Here is a 20,671-nt window from a genome sequence, read left to right as displayed (position 1 = left end):
TGAGCGATAAACTCATTTAGGGAACGAAACGAAAAATTTCTCCAAAAAAAATATTTTTGAACCATTACTCTTCTAACAAGTTTTCCATAGCCATACAGATATCCGTTTCTCATCAAAACAGAATATTGCATAGATAATCGTCCTTGAACAAACGATATATCAATAAAGATATCTTCCATTTTCCAAGATTTTCCTTAAATATGGGCTATTGCTCGATTAACTAGTAAGCTACTTAAAATTTTGTACAGCCATATAGAAGTTGTGTACCAAGTTTAAATAAATTCGGAACGGATAAGGACCGAACAGTTTTATTTCCCCCAATACAAATTTCATAATTTATTTTTTGAATTTTGACCTTGTTGTCAACAATTTTTAGAAGTTTTCTTTGAATCGTTAAACGCCGATGAATTATCAATCAGCTGCCGCCGCTTAAATTTTTTTTCTCATCAAAGACAAAATTAAAAATGTAGACGATTCGTTGACAATGTCGCCAAAAAGTCACCGAAATAATCGACAAAACTTGTGACTTGGATACACTTGTTCTCAGTTTTCCTTCAGGAAAATTGCAATAAGTGACTAACTGTTGTTCTAATGGCTGTTCTCCTAAGAAAATTAAATCCGTTTTTAAAAATTCTTACATTTAAATTATAACGGTAACACCTTAAAATAAGTGATACCAATTTACATCATCTAAAAACATCTGGCAATGTCACCCGAAAACAAAAACAAGTGATAAACATTGAGTTGGCAACACCTGCAAACATATGTTCCCTCACACACAAGTGCAATATTTACTGATAAATTGACAAAGAAAATATTAAAGCAGGCGAATTCAAGTGATTATATTTAACATTAAAAACAAATTGATAAGATTTAACTAAATAAACATTTATTGTTAAACATAAAGAAAAACCAGCAACAAAAGTAGTGGAAAAACAATTAAAAATGTTAAAGTTTATTAAGAAATCATTGATGAGCCTGTACATGCAGTATGAATTGGTGACATGCATTTACATGTTTGAGCCATGGGAAAAGAAGTTAATAAGTAAATATAAACAAATATACAGCATCTTATATATTTACACAAAGTAATTAATCAATAAATTTATTTAAACTTTTGTATTACAGATGGTTTTGTAGCTTTAATATTGGCTTTGGTGTTGTTCTCCAGCTATGTTTATTTGCCATCATATATTCAGACATTTTTGCAATTTGTAACACCTCTGCCATTACAAGAACAAAGTCAAGCGGCAACCTCTTCATATGCAACGCCCATATTACAAGCCGATAAGATAAGTATACGTTAAGTTTTCGTTACACCCAAAACAATTATACATTTTTAAATCTTTATATTATTAAAACAAGATAAAAACAATATTTTTTAAGAATCTTAGTGCAATGTCTATCTATAGATCATTTCTATTATATAAATTTACCACGAATTTGTTAAATATATCTTCCTGTTGGTATTTAAATAAGTTTAAATTTTCTTGTTTGTTTTTTTTTATTAGTATTATTTTATATTAGAAAATATTTTGAAATTTACATTCTTTTGCGTGTTTTGCTCAATTTAAAACCATAACCATTGAACTAGTGCTAATCTATATAATATAAAAATGGTGTAAAAAATGTATAGTAATTCATAAAATGAGAACGGCTGGGCCGATATCTGTAAAATTTTTTGTCAGTTGTTCGTATTTACGGAAGAAAATTTTGGAAAATCTATCCGGAAATGTCGGAAAATTGGAAAATTGTATGAAATTTTGAAATTATTACTTATTATTCCCTAATGGCTTTCCAAATCAAACAACAGAAAGTTCTTAGTGTAAATCATGGAAAATTAATTGGGGCGAGGCGAATTTAACCGGGTCCGCTAGTTTTATATAAGAAATAGAAATAATTAATTACAAACAAATTAAATAAATATAAAAGAACTTTAGTTATTTCCTCCATGATTTCCAATTATAGTCTAATATTAAAAATACCAATTCCACAATACGAATCAAAGATGCATTGAAAAACAAGCCGGCCAATCCTCCGATAGAAACTGAAAATAAAAAATGTTTTTTTTTTATTACATTCGTAACATTTAATTATATTCATAATTTTCCATTGAAATCATATTTTAATAAAAAGTTCCATTGATTAAAAAATATTAATGCAATTCACAATCTTGTGTACCTATTTGTGTATTGCAAATTTATGCAATGGTGTATTTCTGTACATTTTGTTAGTGTAAAGAAAAAAATTCAATGCATATACAGTGCCGAACTTAAGTATTGGCACAGGATGCTCATTGTACTTTAAGGTCTATTTAGAGGCAGTATTGTAGAGATTTTTAATAAAAAAATATATTTACCAGATAGACTGTTGAATTTCCTATAAAATATAACCAACTTCATTTCCACAATTTAATACCAAATACTTCATTTCAATGAACAAAATTATTGGCACACTTCATTAAAAGCTAAAAAAACATTTGATTTAGGAAGCAACATTGCAAAATTTAGTATATAGTTGCAAGTGATTTTTGCTTTATAACTGCCTGGAGTAGCTTAGGCATGAATCCACCAACTTGTTTGTGATATCTGACCCAAATCAATATCAATATTACCAAAAAACCAATTTTTATTTGTCAAAAGGATTTGTTTTTATTTTAAACAAAAACTTTGGTGCTAACTTATAGGGCCCATACACAACACCATCGTTATTGAGCAATCAAGTGATTGTGCAATTAAGCTTGAAGCACACAATACACCAGCATGCTGGTACGGTTATAATGAATAATGATAAAATTTTTGGTGCACTTATTGTTGCTATTATCCTAAAACGAAAAATGAGCAAAAAAATTGTGTTTGGATGAAGAAATGAATAGAAAACAAAGGGGAACTAGAACATTCTAAACTTCTAAAAGAATTGACAATCAACGCAGAAGATGATGATGGTACATTTTCCTTCTCTGGAACATTCCTGATCTTCCAAAAATTGAGTTTATCGTAATACCACAACGAAGTCTCAAAAACATCATCTGTTCCTGCAGCAGATTTTTCACTTTTTTTTTGTCGAAAAACTTGTAATTTGTTCGAAATTTGTCCTTTTTAACACTTTTTCTCTATTTGCTTCTTGGTCCACCTCTTTTAATTGTTCTACCATTCCGTACTTTTAACTTTCCATGGGCAAGACATTGTTTTCGTTTGAGAAATGCTCCCCAAAATATTTTTTCTTTGGCATTCATATTTAAATTTTTTATTTTTTGATGTTTATGCCATGAGTATTTAAATTGTATGAGCTAATTTTACAACACACGATTCAATCATGCAGATACAATCAAAAAAATATCAAAATATTTTGATAAAGCACCAGCAGCTGGTACAATTACACCACAAGCTCATACACGGTCAATCAGATGGCACAATCACTTGATTGCACAATTATATGGTGTTGTGTATGGGCCCTATTAGCCAGGGAAAAATTTTAAGATTTTAACAGTTCTAATTAGTTTGCAAAAACCACCAACTTTAGAACAGTATTAGAATTAAATTTATTCTGGCTTGAATTAAATTTTTGCTATTGGCTGCTTTAAACAAAATGACTATACGACATTAGAAAATAAAATCCACAATCTTCATTGTCACCATTATTGAGAAATAGAATATGACTTTCAAATTAAATAAATTTAATGATAAAATCATTGCTTATAGTAGTGATTAATAAAGTCTATAAAACTAAATTCATGGGAATGATTTATTTACTCCAGACAAATAGCATGTCGTAATGAAATACTAATAATTTAATAATGCATATGTTATTATATTTTTGGTAATTCACATACACATTTCACATAAGGGATTTTTATAAATTTATTAGCTTTAGAAAATCCCCTAAGATGACTCAAACTTCAGTTCATTTATAACTTTCAATTAACAATTTCAAAAACCACGCAAAATGACAAGCCAGAAAGAAATATTGTGTACATCCATAATATAATTTACATAATATAAATTTTCAACTTACTCATCAAATCTAGATTTGTTTTATTAACTCTTCTTACATAACGAGTTGTTGGCAGTTCGGCTAATGATATTTTAATTTTGGTAAAATCTGAATTCTTTTGAATACTATTAAAATAGAAATAGAATGAAATGTTTATTTTATGCCTATAAATTAATAATATCATTTAAAATCGTACTTATCTGCTGAATTGTAGATAATATTATATTCAGGTTCATCACAGGGACTCATACAGTCGCACAATATACGTTCATCCACAATATCATAATGATAATCCGATATACATAATAAACCATCATAATCACACATTTGAAAAGGAGAATCTTAGAAAAATATTCAAAGTTAACAAAATAAAATTCCATAATTTTTTATATTAATCATCATCATGCTAACTAACCTTCTTTTACCAAAAAATGAGTGCTACAATTACACAATTTTAAATGTATGGCAAAAATACACTCCACTATACACGTTGAAAAACTATAAAATTCGTATAGTCCTAATTCTTTGCCCAGAACTGTAAGTTCATGTTGAAATCGACACCTTCTTTCATCATAATTGATTTTATATAAATTTGGATGATTAAAAACTTCCATGGCATTGACGACTAGCTCCTTGTTGGTACCCAGCAAAACTGTTTCTTTAATCATGCCATCGGCACTTTGGTAAGGTATTTCAACGGGAGAATGGACATGCAACTGAATATCGGCCGTAACTTCTAAAGTTAAATAACCAACACCCACTACACGATTACTGGCATATTCTACATCATATTTTTTTCTACAAATAAACATAGATTCAAATTGAATTCAATTAAACAATTTAAAAATAAAGTCACTTTTTACAAACCTCGCTTGATTGGAATTAAATGAAAAACAAACACCATATTCGGTATGAATGGGATAAAACTCATCACAACAATCGAAGAAATTGTTTTTATATTTACAATTCATTATTAAATCGGTGCAATTGGTGCGAAACTAATGAAAATAATAACAGATTTTACTGCTAATTATTACGTATTAATGGATTATGCTGCTAACTTACCTCCTTCAGTAGTTGAGTAAAATTTTGTGGACATGTTAAGTTCTGATTTTCACAATTATCACATGATGTACAACTACCATGGTAATATACAATATCTCCCACCACATCATCTAAACGCATATCATGTTCCACCCCAAAATATTGTTCACTTAAATCCCATATTTTTTCGCCATTATATAGCTCACATATGGTAACGGCCGGAAATGAGGTATTCCAATTAAGACTAAATTCATTAAAATCATTCAAATCACATGAATAGATAGTTATGTTAAGTTTAACTTACAACAGTGTATCCAAATTGAAAGTAATATTTGTAGCAAAAAAATTACTGTATAAACCTTTAGAAATTTGTATATAGTATGGCACCGATACTCCCACAAAGATAATATAAAATATTCTACAATAGAATTTAATTATAATTTCAACAATATTTTTTTAAGTTTATTTTTTTATTATTTAACTTACATTTTGGGAATTTGTTTTAATTTTTCTTTCCAGTTCATATTGTTTGTTGCAGCTAAACTAAACTAAACTGAATTCTCAATCATTTCTTGTTTTCAATAAATAATCAATATTTAATATTTTGTAACATACCAAAAGAGCAGTAATAGTATGTTAATTGATGACATTTTAGCCCTTTTGTTTGTTGCACGAAACGTGACTAAATTGTGTGATAAAATCTATATATTCTATTACATTTAAATACATTAATCATGTAAAAGGGAGTAATGTTGTGGTAAACACATGTTTAGTATTTTTGTCAATTTTATGTTTGCTCAAATAGTATAAGCTTTGTTATAAATGTTTTGGTTTCAATTTCAAAAATAATTCTATAAAATGTTGCAAATATACAGTGAGTGTCACTCAAAATCGTACAACGTATTTTTTTTTTTAAATATTATGAAATTATACAGGCAATAATTTGTGATTATATAAAAAATTAAAAGTCATTTTATTAATTGGAACAAAAAATATGTATTTCAACAAAAAAGTTAACAAAACCTCAATTCGTTAAAAAAATATTGATGAAAATTAAAGAACATCACAAAATTCATATTTCACTTAAATTCGTACAATTATATTAAATTATAATTAAAACTTTAAAAATTAAAAAAAATTTTAATATTAAATAATCCTAATACTTTGTAGGGTATCATTTGTTATTTTTTAGTGCCTTTACGATTTTAAATGCAGCGTTGATATTCTGGGCACTGACAGTCTTAACCAATTTTTTTATTTGTGGATAAGGGCAATTAAAATTATACCCAATTTTCTGATAGGTAATAGCACACACAATATAAAAATAGCATTTTAAAATATTTCCAAAACATCAACTTTCTAAAACTAATGAATACAATTTGACTACGATGGTGTACGATTTTAAGTGACATTCACTGTACATACATGTAAGTTTTATAGACCGTAAACGAAACCAGTTGTTATTTTTATACCCTTCACCATGAGTGGATTTTGTTGTTCCGTTTGTAATTTCCTCATTTTCCATTTGCTATGAGACACAAAACTACACCGGTAAAGGGTATGTTTAAAAAAGTGGTGGCGGCACTGCCGAATATAACACTTTTAATTGGTATACCCTTCACCATGCGTGGCAAGGGTATATAAAAGTTTGTCATTCCGTTTGTAATTTCCACATAAATTATATATATTCTTTATAGTCGTAGATGGTGGAAAACACCAAATATCCAAAATCGTAAATAACTATAAATAAGCGTTTAACCCATTTTGTACCGCCGTTGCGTTTTCTCAACACCATCTTTAAATGTAAATAAAACTGGTTTTAAACCTTCGATTTGAATCATTTAGCTTTCTATCCTTAGTTTAGAGGATTTACTATTCCGATCTGATTTTAAAAATGATATTCCTCCTTGGTGTCATTAAGGCAAACAAGCTTTAATAGAAACCAGCATACCAAAATTTGTAAAGAAATTTAAACGCTTTCGGGTAGTGGTACAAGATGGGTTAATTGGAATCAGGAACTCGATCTGTGTTCACTTATATTTCTGATTAAAATCTATATTTTCTGTAAAAAAAAAACTCAAAATATCTGAAAATCTCAATAACTATGTAAATATGTGTTTAATTGGGATCGTGCTCCTGATCTGTGATCACTCATATTTCTGACTAAAAATCGCTGTTTTATATGAAAACCTGAAAATATCTAAAATCGTTAAATAACTTTGTAAATAAGCGTTTAATTGAAAAAATAAGCTCGATCTATGATCTTTCATTTTTCTTACCAAAAATCGATTATTGTTATGAAAAAATCCTAAATAAATTTTCGAATACATTGTTGACGGTTTCTGGTTCTGGTGATCTTTAGAATGGCACAGACGATATTAGCCTTAAAGGTGTGGATCGTTTATTGATTATTCGCATATCATCGGTATTTAGCGGCACTCCGAGAAACAGTATAAAGGGGTCAAATCGTGGCCAATTGACATCGCCAAGACCGCTGTTAAAACGATTACCGAAAATATCAATTATTTCATGAATTGTATGACATGGAGCGCTATGCTGCTGGAACCAAAGATTATCGAAGTTCATATTTTCCATTTCAGCACATAACAAGTCCGTAATCATGGATCTGTATTCATTTCGGCCAAACTTCATTTCTTTTCAACAAACGCACAGTTTGGGCAACACAGCACTCACTTTGGAAATAAGTTTGCAGTATTTCCCAAGGTTTTCCAAGCGTACATCGATTCATTTTGGGTATTGAAAATAGGCGTAATCGGACCATTAAAAAATTAACGATATTGGATGAACCAGATAAATGTTTTTTTATACAAAATACACAAAAAGATTCCACCGAATATAACACTCTTGTTTTTACATAAAATGCAGCTGTTGCTTCCATTTCAGATAATTTTAAACAACAAACAAGAGAAATTATTTAACAAATGACGATCAATCGCTAAGAAAGAAAACATTTGTGATAAAAGCTAATTTAAAATTTAAGTTAATATTTTAACAAGTTCCCTATCAATACGGAAACGAAACATTTCATCAATGTAGAGAATTTTTGTTAATTTTTTTTATTTGTTTGTTGAAATTCATTTTATGTATGTATAATTTCATAAACTGTTTATCTCTAACTACGATTACTTACATATGAATTATTATGTATGGGAATATAAAATTGTGAAATACTCAAATTACTTAAAAATAAAATCTTAAACTACTAGTGCGAACTACTTATGTTAATTAACCAACAATGTTATTTGTGATCCAGGGCAAATAGGTTAAAACATTTGTATAAATACCAGGAAAGCCTTGCTCTAGATTACAGGCTATACCGCCCGATGCCACAATGCCGTATTGTATAAAACGTTTGACATCCGAATAGGTGTTAAAACCAACTAGTGGACCACCACTGTCTCCCCTACAGCTGTCACGACCCGTTTTCAAATCACCAGCACAAATATGTTTTAGATTTATATCGATTGAAAATGACGAAAATACATTTTGGCACACTGAACGGGATTGTCCTAAAACCTCTGCTTTTAAAAGTATTGACGATCTAGTGCCTTTAAATTAACAAAGGATTTTAAATAAATTTGAAGATAGTTATGAAGATAAACTTACTGTTTTCAGTAGCTCCCCAACCAGCTATGGTAAATTTATTTGTAGTCGTTTCATAAGATGGCTTTGTTATGGGCAAACATACAGGCTTAATATGTCCTACAACAAGTATTTGAAGTTATTAAAATTGTTATTTACGGCCATTATTACAACTTTCCTTCATGTTCGTAATAGTAAAAGGTAACTTTAAGCAGAGAATATAAATGATTTATATTCTTTGCTTTAAGTAATAAAGTTAACTTTTACTATTACGATCATAAAGGTAAGCTGTAAAAATGGCCCTTAGTCTATTAAAAATTGTACTGACTTTTGAAATCTACATTGCGGTCCAACTTTACCAAGGCAATATCATTAATGCGCCTTCTTTCATTATATTTGGGATGAGTGATTATTTTTTCTACTCCAAAATCTTCCACCACTGGACTGCATACATTTTTCCGGCCTTTTCTTCGGCAATCAGGATTTGTTGACAGATCATGTTCACCCAAACGTACACCAATTCTGTAAAATTATAGAAAAATTTTATTTAGATTTTTAATTTATATTTTTGTACACATATACCTACACAGGATATATGCCTTTGTTAACACAGTGTGTGGCGGTTAAAACATAACGGCTGGATATCAATGATCCACCACATTTAAACTCATCACCCGGTGCATCGTAGCGCAATAATGCCATCCATGGATATTCAGCTAAATCTGTTTCATTGCCACCGGCCACACGATCTCCTCCAGAACTGCCACAGCTTAATCCGTTAAGGATATTTAATCCTATATTATTATAACAGAAATATAAATAAATTTATAAAGTGGTTTTGATGTTGAGAGAAGTTGGTTTATAAGTACATATTTTAACATCTTAATTTGATGTATGACTTAAAAATGCACGATTTTTTTCAAATTTTTAGCTTTTATTTTGCAACATTTGTCCAATATAAATTTATTATAAGTATTGGCCATTGTTTGCTATGACATTTTCCCATCTTTCTGGCAACATATGGTTTCCAAACCAAAAAAACTGCTCATCTTTTTAAGCCAAGAAATCAAGGCAATTTTGAATATTCTGTTCTGAAGTGAAGCGTATCCCAGAGAGAGCATTCTACATCGATCAAACAAACAGTAGTCGGACAGGTCAAGGTCTGGACTACAAGACGGGTGAGGCAAAACTTCCCAACCACTTCTATCTAAATAGTTTTTAACAGCAATTGCGTTGTCATGGTGGAATATTACGGTTTCATGTCTGGCCACATATTCTGGGTGTTTGGCTTTGGTTTCGATTCGACAGGAGATCAAATACGATCTCTTACGCTTCGGGTTATCGTAATGGATATATTTTTCATTACAAGTAATGCTTCGGTACAAAAATGATGTTCTTTTATAGCGTTCAAACAGCATTTCAGACAAACAAAATAGTCTTTCAAGGTCTCTCAGCTATGGCACCCAATTTCCCGGCTTTTGGTAGCTCCCAATGGTTTTACAAGCTCTTGTTGAGTTTGACAACAATCTTCATGGAGTAATGCCTCCAATTCTTGGACTTCAAACTTTTTGGCTGGCCTGGGCGATATTTGTCTTCCGTATCAAAATCACTACTTCTGAACCACACGTTGAAACCGATGAAACACATTCACCATAAGCTTCCAAAATATGAGGCTTTGTTGGTATGAAATTCGACATTTTCGAAACAAAACAAAAAACGTTGTTTTCACTATAATGTTCAATAACTATGTGAGAATAAATGACAGATATGCACCCTTCAAAAATTACATATTAGTTATTAAAAACACAAACTGCGTTCCAGTTTAAAATGGATTTCTTACAAAGCAAAACCCTCTTCTGTTAGTTTTTCATATTTCAATTCTTGCGTAGAAAAAACCCTCCCATCTTGACAAAAAATTTTCATTAGTACAAAATTGTAAAAATAAATTAAAATAATAAAAATTGAATTAAAAAAATATTTTTTTTTTGTTCTCCCGAAAACTTGTCTTTTCTAATATAAAAAATCGACCAAATCCAAAACAAATCGAAACATTTTTCTTTCAATTTCATCTTAAACTAAAAATATTTTTTGAAAGCACAATATTTTTTCTAGAGTTTTCCTATTGCATTTCTTAGACACTTGAGTTATGACATTGTAAACTTTAAAACTCCTTTGAAATTCCATATGTTTTTCTTTTTAAAAGTTTCGATATTTTTTCCGAATACTAGCCGAAATCTGATCTAATCGTAAACCGAATATTTGGACGAATTCTAATGATTTGATAGCACTTTAAAAATTTAATTATGATTACACTTGTTCATATTATTATTTTTTTCCTTACATACATACCTTGAGCATTAAGTTGTGAATTATAATCTTTATTATAGTCAAGATCTTCAGTTAGTCTAGGATCAGTATTAGATGGTGTGACTTCTTGGTTTACTGTTGCCATAGTCGGTTTAACATAGTTATTTGGCAATTTGCAACAAAGTCGTATCTAAAATAATAATTTTTTTTTGTTAAATATAAATACATATAAATGTAATTTACATGAAAATAGTTATAATAGAAATATATACTTACTGGTTCATTACCACGCGAACACTTTGACTTAAATATATAATTTAAATAATACTTGGGAATTGCTTCAGTACTGCCATAATTCTGTGTCAATTCCCTTACGTATGGACATTCCTTATACGGAACACAAAAACCATTTTCCAATGCTGGTGTAGTGCAAGATTCCTCTGTAAATTTCAATACGAATTAATTTATTATTTGTAACTTTTTAACTTGTAATTAAAATAAAAAAACATACGTCCATTAATTACAGTTGCAAAAAACAAAACATTTAATAATTTAAATAAATTTCTATATAAACAGTTCATTTTTTAGTTTTTTACTAAAATGATTTTCCTCCACAAGTTTTTCAAGTTCAAGTTTTTACTACTAGTAGATGATTTTTCAAGCAAGTATTCTTCTCAACTGTTTATTAACACAAGCGATGCATACAGTTTTTATTAAATTACTTGTTTATATGTACAACAAATCTAAAATGTAAATGATCTTTAAATTTTAGTACAATAAACCGGCTTTTATTTCTCTCGAATTAAAAGCGTGCTTAAACTTGATTCTCTATACTATGTTGTTAAGTTATTTGAACGGTTCTCGAAATGCGTTCAATATATTTATGAATGAATGTAAAAATGAATTTGCAAAATATATGTATGTATTTATTTTTTATCAGACTATCAAAAGAGTGTATATCTTTTGATAGAGCAGTTATATAATGAATGTTTCTTGGAGACATATTTTCTTTATTATCTTAAGTTTCAAATAACAACAATTATATACAATTTTGTCAAAGCCATTTCCCATTTATCCTAATGGGGAAAGTCATTATTTCTCTAGTGCTAAGTAGTTAACAATTCAACGTTTACTACTAGGGTATTCATTCGACTAATGATCGTTCGATTAATCGAATAATTTCTTAGGAATAATTATTCGAGCATTTTAAAAATGGCCATTTTCGAATAACGAATAATTCGAACAATTTTATGTAGAATAATCGAATAAAAGGAATAAATGTTTATATATATTTAAATTTATTAAATTGCTTAAAATTTTTCATAATTTCAAATTCAAATAAGTACTAATGACTCACAAAAATTGTATTGTTTCTGAAATTCGACAAATGACGAAAGAGAATGGGACTTTCGATCACTGTAGATGAGTGTTCCGATAGCTCCTTCTATTAATACTAATATTTATGTATTGTAAGTTACAATTCTAAAAACAAATCTTTCAAAATTTTTAATTTAGGACTTGAACCAATGATAATAAAAGGTACGGAATAAAATATTTGTTATTTAGCTGGCGAAATATTAGAAAAATCGAAATTAATAATCAAAATTTTAACTTAGATTAAATTGGAGTTGAATGTAATGGAGAATGTGATTTTGAAACGGTCGTCGAAAGTGATATTGAGGATGACATTTATAATGATTATATTGAAATAGTTGAATGGCTTGATATTAAAATATATGTATATAAATGATGTTATTAACCGCGTACGTAAATGTTGCAAAATAATTAATAAATCGAATGATAAACACAAATATTGCAAACCAACGTTTTGTTACAAGAAAAGCATGGAGTTCGTCTTCTACATGATTTTGAACACCGTTGAACATCCTTGTCTAACATGGTAATAACTTTTTTCGTATTTGAAAATGCGTCAATCATGCCCTGCCTGACTTCGAATTAGCCACGTTCACTGACAATGATATCAAACTTTGGACAGATTCCCTTTATTGTGGAATTCCCCAAGACCACTTTATTAAGCAAAGATTCGGCAACGTTGATAGATACAATTTGTTATAAATAGTTTAGAAATAGTGAATAATTAATTTACTAAAGAATTAGTCTCAATTTAAAACCAGAATTAATGAACGACATAAAAAAGTTCTTAATACATTTATATTGTATTTGAATTCTGAAGCTAGTGCTTTAATAAATTTGAGCTAGTTGGACATGAACTAGCTCAAATTTATTAAAGCACTAGCTTTACCCGGTGCGCTTCGCTACCCCTGTCGTAGTAAAATAAAAAATATATAGCCTATTGACGCTTCCCAGTAAGGATCTATCTACGTTCCAAATTTCAATAAAATCGGTTCAGCCGTTTAGGCGTGATGATCAAACAAACAAACAAACTTACAAAGACATTTATATATTAATATAGATAGCTCCAAAACGGAAACTAAGGGGTTTGCTAGTCAATTGTTTTGTAGAATATTTCTGTTGAAAATTTAATGATGGACTTTGTTTTTGAATGTTTTTTAACATTATCAATACTTTAATTGTTAACTTTAACGTTATTTTTTGTTTTTCTTTAACAATAAAATATTAAAAAACCGTAACCAAAACTTCATTCTTTACTTTTTTAAACAAATTTAAGTTATTCGAATAATTCGATTAATTTTAAACGTGTGATCAAATTATTCGAATAAGTTAAAATCTCTTATTCGAGTTATTCGTTTTATTCGAATAAGAGAAATATCGAATAATTCGAATACCCTATTTACTACATAAGGTAGAATTCTAGCAGTTTATTTATAGTTACCAAATATGTAACCAAGGTATCTACCGGTCTCCATTTCATTTTAAAATATTCTTTATAGATAATTTTAACTAAATACAGTATCTAAAACCTAAATCCAATCTCTCAGTTTGTTATTAAAATACTCCAGAATAAAGTCATAATCAATATCGTCCTTTATTACACCAAATTATAAAATTGTTCTTTGTTTAGTTTTCTTCTAATATTTATTGTACAAATTTATAATTTTACACACTTTCATCATGGAATATTACGGTTTCATGTCTGGAAGTCAATGCTCGCATCATTCAACTCATGATATATAGGACCGCAATTTTGAAGATATTTCGATAAAATTTGGTACATATAATTTCGATACAATTGGACTAAATCGGTCATAATTGTTTAATTTATATAGGTATCTTCACAAATTTTGCTCCAAATATGTTTTATAATGAATTCATGTCACCAAATTTTATTTTGATCGGTCCATAATTACTCATAGCTCCCATATAAGACCCGCTTCCCAAAAACATTTTAATGTGCATAAATCTCCTAAAAATGTAGGTATACACATAAAAACAAACATAAATAATTTTCATATAGACATAAATCACACGACCGAATTTCATGGCGATTGGTCCATAATTGGACATAGCCCCCATATAAGGTGAAAATCACTCACGAATATAAATTATTTAAATTTTAAAAGAAAAATGTTTTTGCTCATTTACTTAGTGTAGGGTATTATATGGTCGGGCTTGACCGACCATCCTTTCTTACTTGTCTTTAAATTGAAGGTGTGAAAAAAATTTGGTAAAAAAACTCCAACAATGCTGTGAAATTTCGTTGATATAGCTCCAATAATTCCCGAGATACCAAATTATTGTTACAAACGGAATGACAAATTTCGAACTGAAAATTAAAATTCAGGAAAAATGTGTAAAAGAAAGATGTAGACTTAACATATGTAGTTTAGCTAGAATAAATTTCAGCCTAAAACTAAATTGTTATGTACTTATTGGAAAAGCATTTCCTAATCCTTTTTTTATATTAAACTTAAAGCCTCCTAAAAATCTGCCAAATACAGAGAATTGCATTATCGCCATGGATATTCGGCTTTGGTGTCGATTTGGCTGGTTAACCGGGCTTCACGTGCAAACTCTTACGCTTCGGGCAGCATTTCGGACATGAAAGACTATTTTCAAGGTCTCTCGGCTTCAATTCGTATGGAACTCAATTTCCCAGCTTTTTGATGAATCCTGATACTCGCAAACGTTTTGAATTTTTTGTTTGAGTAGCTCCCAATTGTTTTACAAGCTCTTGATGAGTGTGACAACAATCTTCATGTAGTAATGTCTCCAATTCTTGGTGTTCAATCTTTTTTGGCTGTCCTCGGCGATCTTTGTCTTCTGTGTCAAAATCACCACTTCTGAACCGAACAAACCATTTCTCACACGTTAAAACCGATGGAACACATTCACCAAAAGATTTAGTGAGCAATCGGTGTGCTTTAGCTGCACTAATTTCCCAATTAAAGAAGTAAAGCAAAACTTCCTGCATATGACGCTTTGTTGGTACAAAATTCGAACACTATAATGTTCAATAACTAAGTGAGAATAAATGTCATTAAAAACAAAAACCGAATTCAAAAGATACCGCATTTTTAAATCATACATCCAATATCCAATAGGGACGGAACGAAAAATTTTAATTTCCTTTCTATATATTATATTTTAAGTTCTGTAGATTTCAATATTCCCGGTAACCCTGTTTAAGCGGTAACGGTACTTTGGCTTAAATTATATTTTAGGGGTAAAGGTAGCTTAGCTATAACGGTAGCCAACCTGGCGAAAAAGCGGAGCAATAAAAGACAATTTCTATACATCCACTGAATTTAATGTACTATTAAGAGTTTTGCTTGTCATTATTTCTGTTGTAGTCTTTTTTTCGTTTTGATTTCAGAACATCTTTCGAAACTGTAAATATTTTGTGGCCAGTAATTTGTCCAGAAACGTCCAAGTTTTAAATTTTCTTGAAACACTTCACAATCAATTTTTAGTAATTGCTAATAAGCTTTTAACAAATGGAATTTCTAGATTTAATATTTCCCAATAAAAAAAAAACAAAAGCATTCTTTAATATCCCTGACTTTTTTCATAACAAGTTAATAATGACGTATAGCAACGATTTAAGTTTAGTATTTATTTTATTATGCACAATATGTATGAGTCACTTAAGACCAGAATTAATTAAGCTGAAATTCTTTTTTCATTACTTACCAATGCAAAAACAAAAAAAATGAACACAAAAAGAAAACAAACAGGTGTTGTACATCGTTTTCTCTTGTCCAATTTATGTAAAAGACACTACGCAATTTGGAGTAAAGCAGACATGGGGAACTAAAGTGGTAGAACTAGTTTGAGAGCAAAGCTTTTATTATAGATTGAGCTAAAACAATTAAAAGCAATTAAGATATTGTGGTTGAAATCACTTTGGTTGAATATTTATTTTGTGGAACGTATTCATCGATTAATTATAGTTATAAAGCGATGCAAAAAGGTTGCACAAATTATTATCAGCGACAAAAATGTGTTAATATCTTTATAGTACATAAATCTTTATAAGCATAGACACGAACGATCAGAAATAACTTTTTAAAAAACATAGTCAATTGCAGGCTATGAGAAAAAGAAATCCCCCCAAAACCGAAAGATTTTAATATTAAAAAAATTAATTTTAATTTATTTAATTATAATACAAATTTTACGAGGGCGGTTCACTTGAAAAAATGCACTTATGATGTTGGTCGATCAGATATTGAAAGTGCGTGAGATTGTGGAAGCCATAGGCATTTCGCATGGCTCAAGTCTATGGCAAAAATCAATGAATTAGGCTACGAATTGATCCCTCATCAGCCCCATTCTCCGGATTTAGCCCTGAGTGACTGTTTATTGTTTCAAAACCTGAAATAATAGTTCGGTTGAAAGAGATTTGACTCAAAATTATAAATTTTGGGTAAACAAAATTGTAGAAGGTTGAAAAATAAAATAATTTTTTATTCAAAAACATTAAGAAATAACATTTTGCATTTCTAAACTACCCTAAAAACGCTTTCAGTTTGGGTAGCTACCGTTACCGCTAAAGTACTTTTACCTGTAAATACTGTTACCGTTGTAAGGTTTTAATTTATGAAAGATACATTTTTAATTTCAATAATACCACATTTGTCAAATTATTTTTAATTTTTGTACAATATATTTTTTAATAATATAAGTCTGACCAAAATTACCATTACCCTTAAAATACCGTTACCGAAATAATCCAGATTAACTTTATGGTTAACTTCCTTGTTTAATAACTATTAAAACTGTACAATAACACACAAAAACCTAAGAATAACATTTTGTTACATCCTTTATTGTTAATAACATAATTTCTATTTTTTTTATATTTTTGACATCGTTCAGAATTACTAATTTATATAACTAATTTGTTGATGCATATTTATTATTATTATTATGTATAATAAATGCATATTCTATTCATACATACATAAATTTTAAAAAGATATACTTCCATTAATCCAAATTAAATGGTTAACATTTTAAATTGCTGATTTTGTTTTGTGTTTTTAATCCAATTGGCGTTACTAATTTAAATCTGTAAAAATAATAACACAATTAATATTAAATATTAAAATTTTCCAATTCACAACCTACGATGTATTGTTGTATCGTTATAAGGCAAACATTACACTGAGTAAATAAGCAAAACCATTTTTCTTTCAAATTTCAATAATTTTTTTTTGTGATTGATTTTCGGAAGTGGGCCTTATATGCAAGCTTGGCCAATTATTCACCGATCACCATGAATTCTGATCGCGTGATTTATTTCTATATCAAACATTTATGTTGCATTTTTTTATAGCAAAATATCTTCAATACTGCGACGTGTACTTTGGGCACATGTTTACATGAATAGCCAGCCAGCCAGACGGACGGTCATCGTTTAATACATTCATAAAGTGATTCTAAGTCGATCGGATACTTTAATGCTGTTGTAGGATATAAGAAACAAAGTAATTATAAATGTATACAACAATACATCGATACAACTGTACAACACCCGTTGTGAATTTTATTTTAATTTATTCACCTAAAATCGTAGACCAATTTTCTCTACTCTCTCTAGTATTATAATTGTATATTGAAGTAAATAATACATTTTTAATACAATTCACAAATTATACTACAATAAATCGATACAACACTATGATATTAATTGTCCAATTTAACCCTTACCTTGATTATCAGATCTTTGGATAAATGCTATTCCAGAGTTTTCTTTTAAATTATCCGTTATCCATTGTATATAATGCGATATATTTGTATAAATTCCTGGTATATTGACAACTCCACATTTGTTTACACCTATAGAAACGATTCCAAATTGTATAAAACGTGGTCGTTTGTCATAGAAATCTCGATAACCCAAAGGTCCTCCAGAATCGCCACGACATGAATCAACTAAGTTTCGGCCGCCTGCACAAACATGTCCATCGTTTAAGGGATGACGTAATTTATATTCACGCAACTGATTTTCACACTCCAAACGATTTACTCTGGGTACAAAAGCTGTCAATAAAACATCGGAAGTTGTGTCTAGAAATATTGAAAATAATTAAAATATACAGTTTAATTAAATCGGTTATGTGAAATGCATACCATTTTCGGTTTTACCCCATCCTGTTAGTACATAATTTTCATGCTCTTTCGTGCGTAGATTTTCATAAATCGGAAGACAAATTGGTTTGATGTGACCTATATAAAGGAATTAAAAGCAAGTAAGAATGTTATAATCGGCTGTGCCTAATATTGTATACCCACCATATGGTGAATATTGTAAGAAAATTATTAATGTTCAAGTCATTTTCCGGGGGGACATTGTATAGGGTCCTTGTATTGGACTTGGGACAAATCTTCCCGTACTTTACAATATAACATATTTATGACTGCTCAAACACTATTCTGGGGGGTCATTAGTATGGGGGCTAGGTGAAATCATTGCCCATTTTCAATACCAAAAAAAACTTTATCAACAGAGAGTATTTGTGGAAAATTTCAGCCAGCTAGCTCCTTTTGGACATGGCTATATCGTTGGTTTAAAAAATTTAAAACATTTAAATTATATTAAATGGTTTTATATAAACACATTAGTTACTCTACAAAAGTCCAATTTTTTGCTGTTTTGACATTTGAAACAAACTTTAACAAAGAGATTTCTCAAACCTGTTACTTAAGTTCAATAAAACGTTGGTTTGTATATTAAATATTGTTTATAATTTGTTTTGCGCTTAAAATATTAAGCTTAAACAAACAATATGTAAGACATGCGCAAATTCAAGACGAACTTAACAAGGTAACAGCAAGGTCGAATTCAAACAAACCCAGGCGAATTCATTAATTTTTTTATATATGGAGTTTGACATACCAGCGTTCCTGCGAAAATTTTGTATATGTGGCGTTTGACATTTCACCGTACAAATTTCCCAATGACACAGTTTTAATTAAATTTTTCAATTTCATTATTTCTAAATAATGTTGTTGAGATTTAGCATACACGATAATAACTATGCTCACTTACGTTTAAATTCCACTTTACGCCTTAATCTTATTAGTGCTATATCATTGTATATACTTTGGTAATTTTCGTGTATTATCACTTCTTCAATTTCAACATCTTCCACGGGTGGAGCACACTGTTTTTTTCTGATAACATTTGTGCAATCGACTGGAGTACTAATCTGAAACTCTCCCAAACGAACTGCTTTACTAAAAAAATAACAAAAGTTATAAGATTAGACAGATCGCAATAAAATACTTTTATTTGTTCTTACAGAAAATGTTCTCTTCCCTTAACACAATGAGCCGCTGTCAAGATATATTCTTAAAAAGAAAACTATTAATTTTAATTGGACAAGAGGTTAATTTTTCAATGCTCAATAACCTACGATCACTTATTAAGGTGCCACCACATTTGAAGGGATCAACGGGATCATCATATTTCAATAAAGCCATCCAAGGAAATTGAAATAGTGATGCGTTCAGACCATTTGCTACTGTATTTACTAAATAAACACCACATGTAGTATCTTTTAAAATATTCAATCCTTCAGCATTTAATTGAATTTCGCTTTCATGACAACAAACATGTGCAACATTTTTAAATGTTCCACAATGCAATGAAGCTAATTTTGATTTATCGTGCTCTGAAATAATTTCACCAGTTTGGCTGATTCGTGTAAAAAAATCATAAACTGTTTTACACGATTTGACTGGCATACAGAATCCAGGCTGTTGATCTGGGGTGAGACAGGGTGATGCATATTCTAGAAGAGAATTTAGATTTATTGTTTTAATTAAAAAATTAAAAAAAATTTTAATTTCTTAGAACTCGTACTTACTGGCATTTACGTGAATCGCTGCTACAATCAACACTAGGAACATCAACCAAAACATATTCAATTCTGAAATTAGTTGTTTATTTTAAATAATAAATATATTTATTATTTACTGGATATTTGTATAATTTTCTTTATAGTAATATTTAAATTTCTTAAATTAATTATGGTCTTGCACAAATGCAAAATAAAATACTACATGTTTACTTGATTTTTATTAGTTTTAGGAAACGTACTATTTTGTTTACTAACAACATTTATAAGTACGAATAACTTATTAGTTGATAATGTTGATATAATAGAAAATATTTAAATGTATTAGTTCTCTATAGTGAACAAATTTTATAAAAAAAATGCCTTTAGCTTTAAATTATTCTCTGAATATACCTACATATCAGCTATTTGAACTTACACTCTTCATGAACATTTATGAATTACATCCGTTTAATCAAATTGTACCCTAATACTAT

At 29.4% G+C, this 20,671-nt stretch overlaps 3 protein-coding genes across 3 annotated transcripts; 1 reads left to right on the top strand and 2 right to left on the bottom strand.

The window, feature by feature from the left end:
• Positions 1-885: 885 nt before the first annotated feature.
• Positions 886-1,485, top strand: LOC135959091 (serine palmitoyltransferase small subunit A). Its single transcript, XM_065510114.1, has 2 exons — positions 886-1,045; positions 1,129-1,485. Exons 1-2 carry the CDS (start codon positions 946-948, stop codon positions 1,305-1,307), a joined length of 279 nt encoding a protein of 92 aa, XP_065366186.1. The 5' UTR covers positions 886-945; the 3' UTR covers positions 1,308-1,485.
• Positions 1,486-1,564: 79 nt separating this feature from the next.
• Positions 1,565-5,561, bottom strand: ppk31 (pickpocket 31). Its single transcript, XM_065503373.1, has 8 exons — positions 5,524-5,561; positions 5,342-5,455; positions 5,059-5,281; positions 4,861-4,991; positions 4,409-4,791; positions 4,190-4,334; positions 4,015-4,118; positions 1,565-2,047 (listed from the first exon to the last, which is right to left on the bottom strand). Exons 1-8 carry the CDS (start codon positions 5,559-5,561, stop codon positions 1,941-1,943), a joined length of 1,245 nt encoding a protein of 414 aa, XP_065359445.1. The 3' UTR covers positions 1,565-1,940.
• A 2,537-nt stretch (positions 5,562-8,098) lies between these two features.
• LOC135964091 (transmembrane protease serine 9-like) lies at positions 8,099-20,343 on the bottom strand. Its single transcript, XM_065516159.1, has 12 exons — positions 20,205-20,343; positions 19,752-20,129; positions 19,638-19,686; positions 19,385-19,572; positions 18,466-18,561; positions 18,043-18,402; positions 11,224-11,387; positions 10,990-11,137; positions 9,227-9,434; positions 8,969-9,162; positions 8,665-8,760; positions 8,099-8,606 (listed from the first exon to the last, which is right to left on the bottom strand). The coding sequence occupies exons 1-12, from the start codon at positions 20,257-20,259 to the stop codon at positions 8,284-8,286; spliced, it is 2,259 nt and encodes a 752-aa protein (XP_065372231.1). The 5' UTR covers positions 20,260-20,343; the 3' UTR covers positions 8,099-8,283.
• Positions 20,344-20,671: the final 328 nt, after the last annotated feature.

The sequence above is a fragment of the Calliphora vicina genome, chromosome 1, assembly GCF_958450345.1.
Source record: "Calliphora vicina chromosome 1, idCalVici1.1, whole genome shotgun sequence".
Lineage (NCBI taxonomy): Eukaryota > Metazoa > Arthropoda > Insecta > Diptera > Calliphoridae > Calliphora > Calliphora vicina.
Note: the sequence above shows the minus strand (reverse complement) of the source record. Positions and strands in the feature narration are given on the sequence as shown.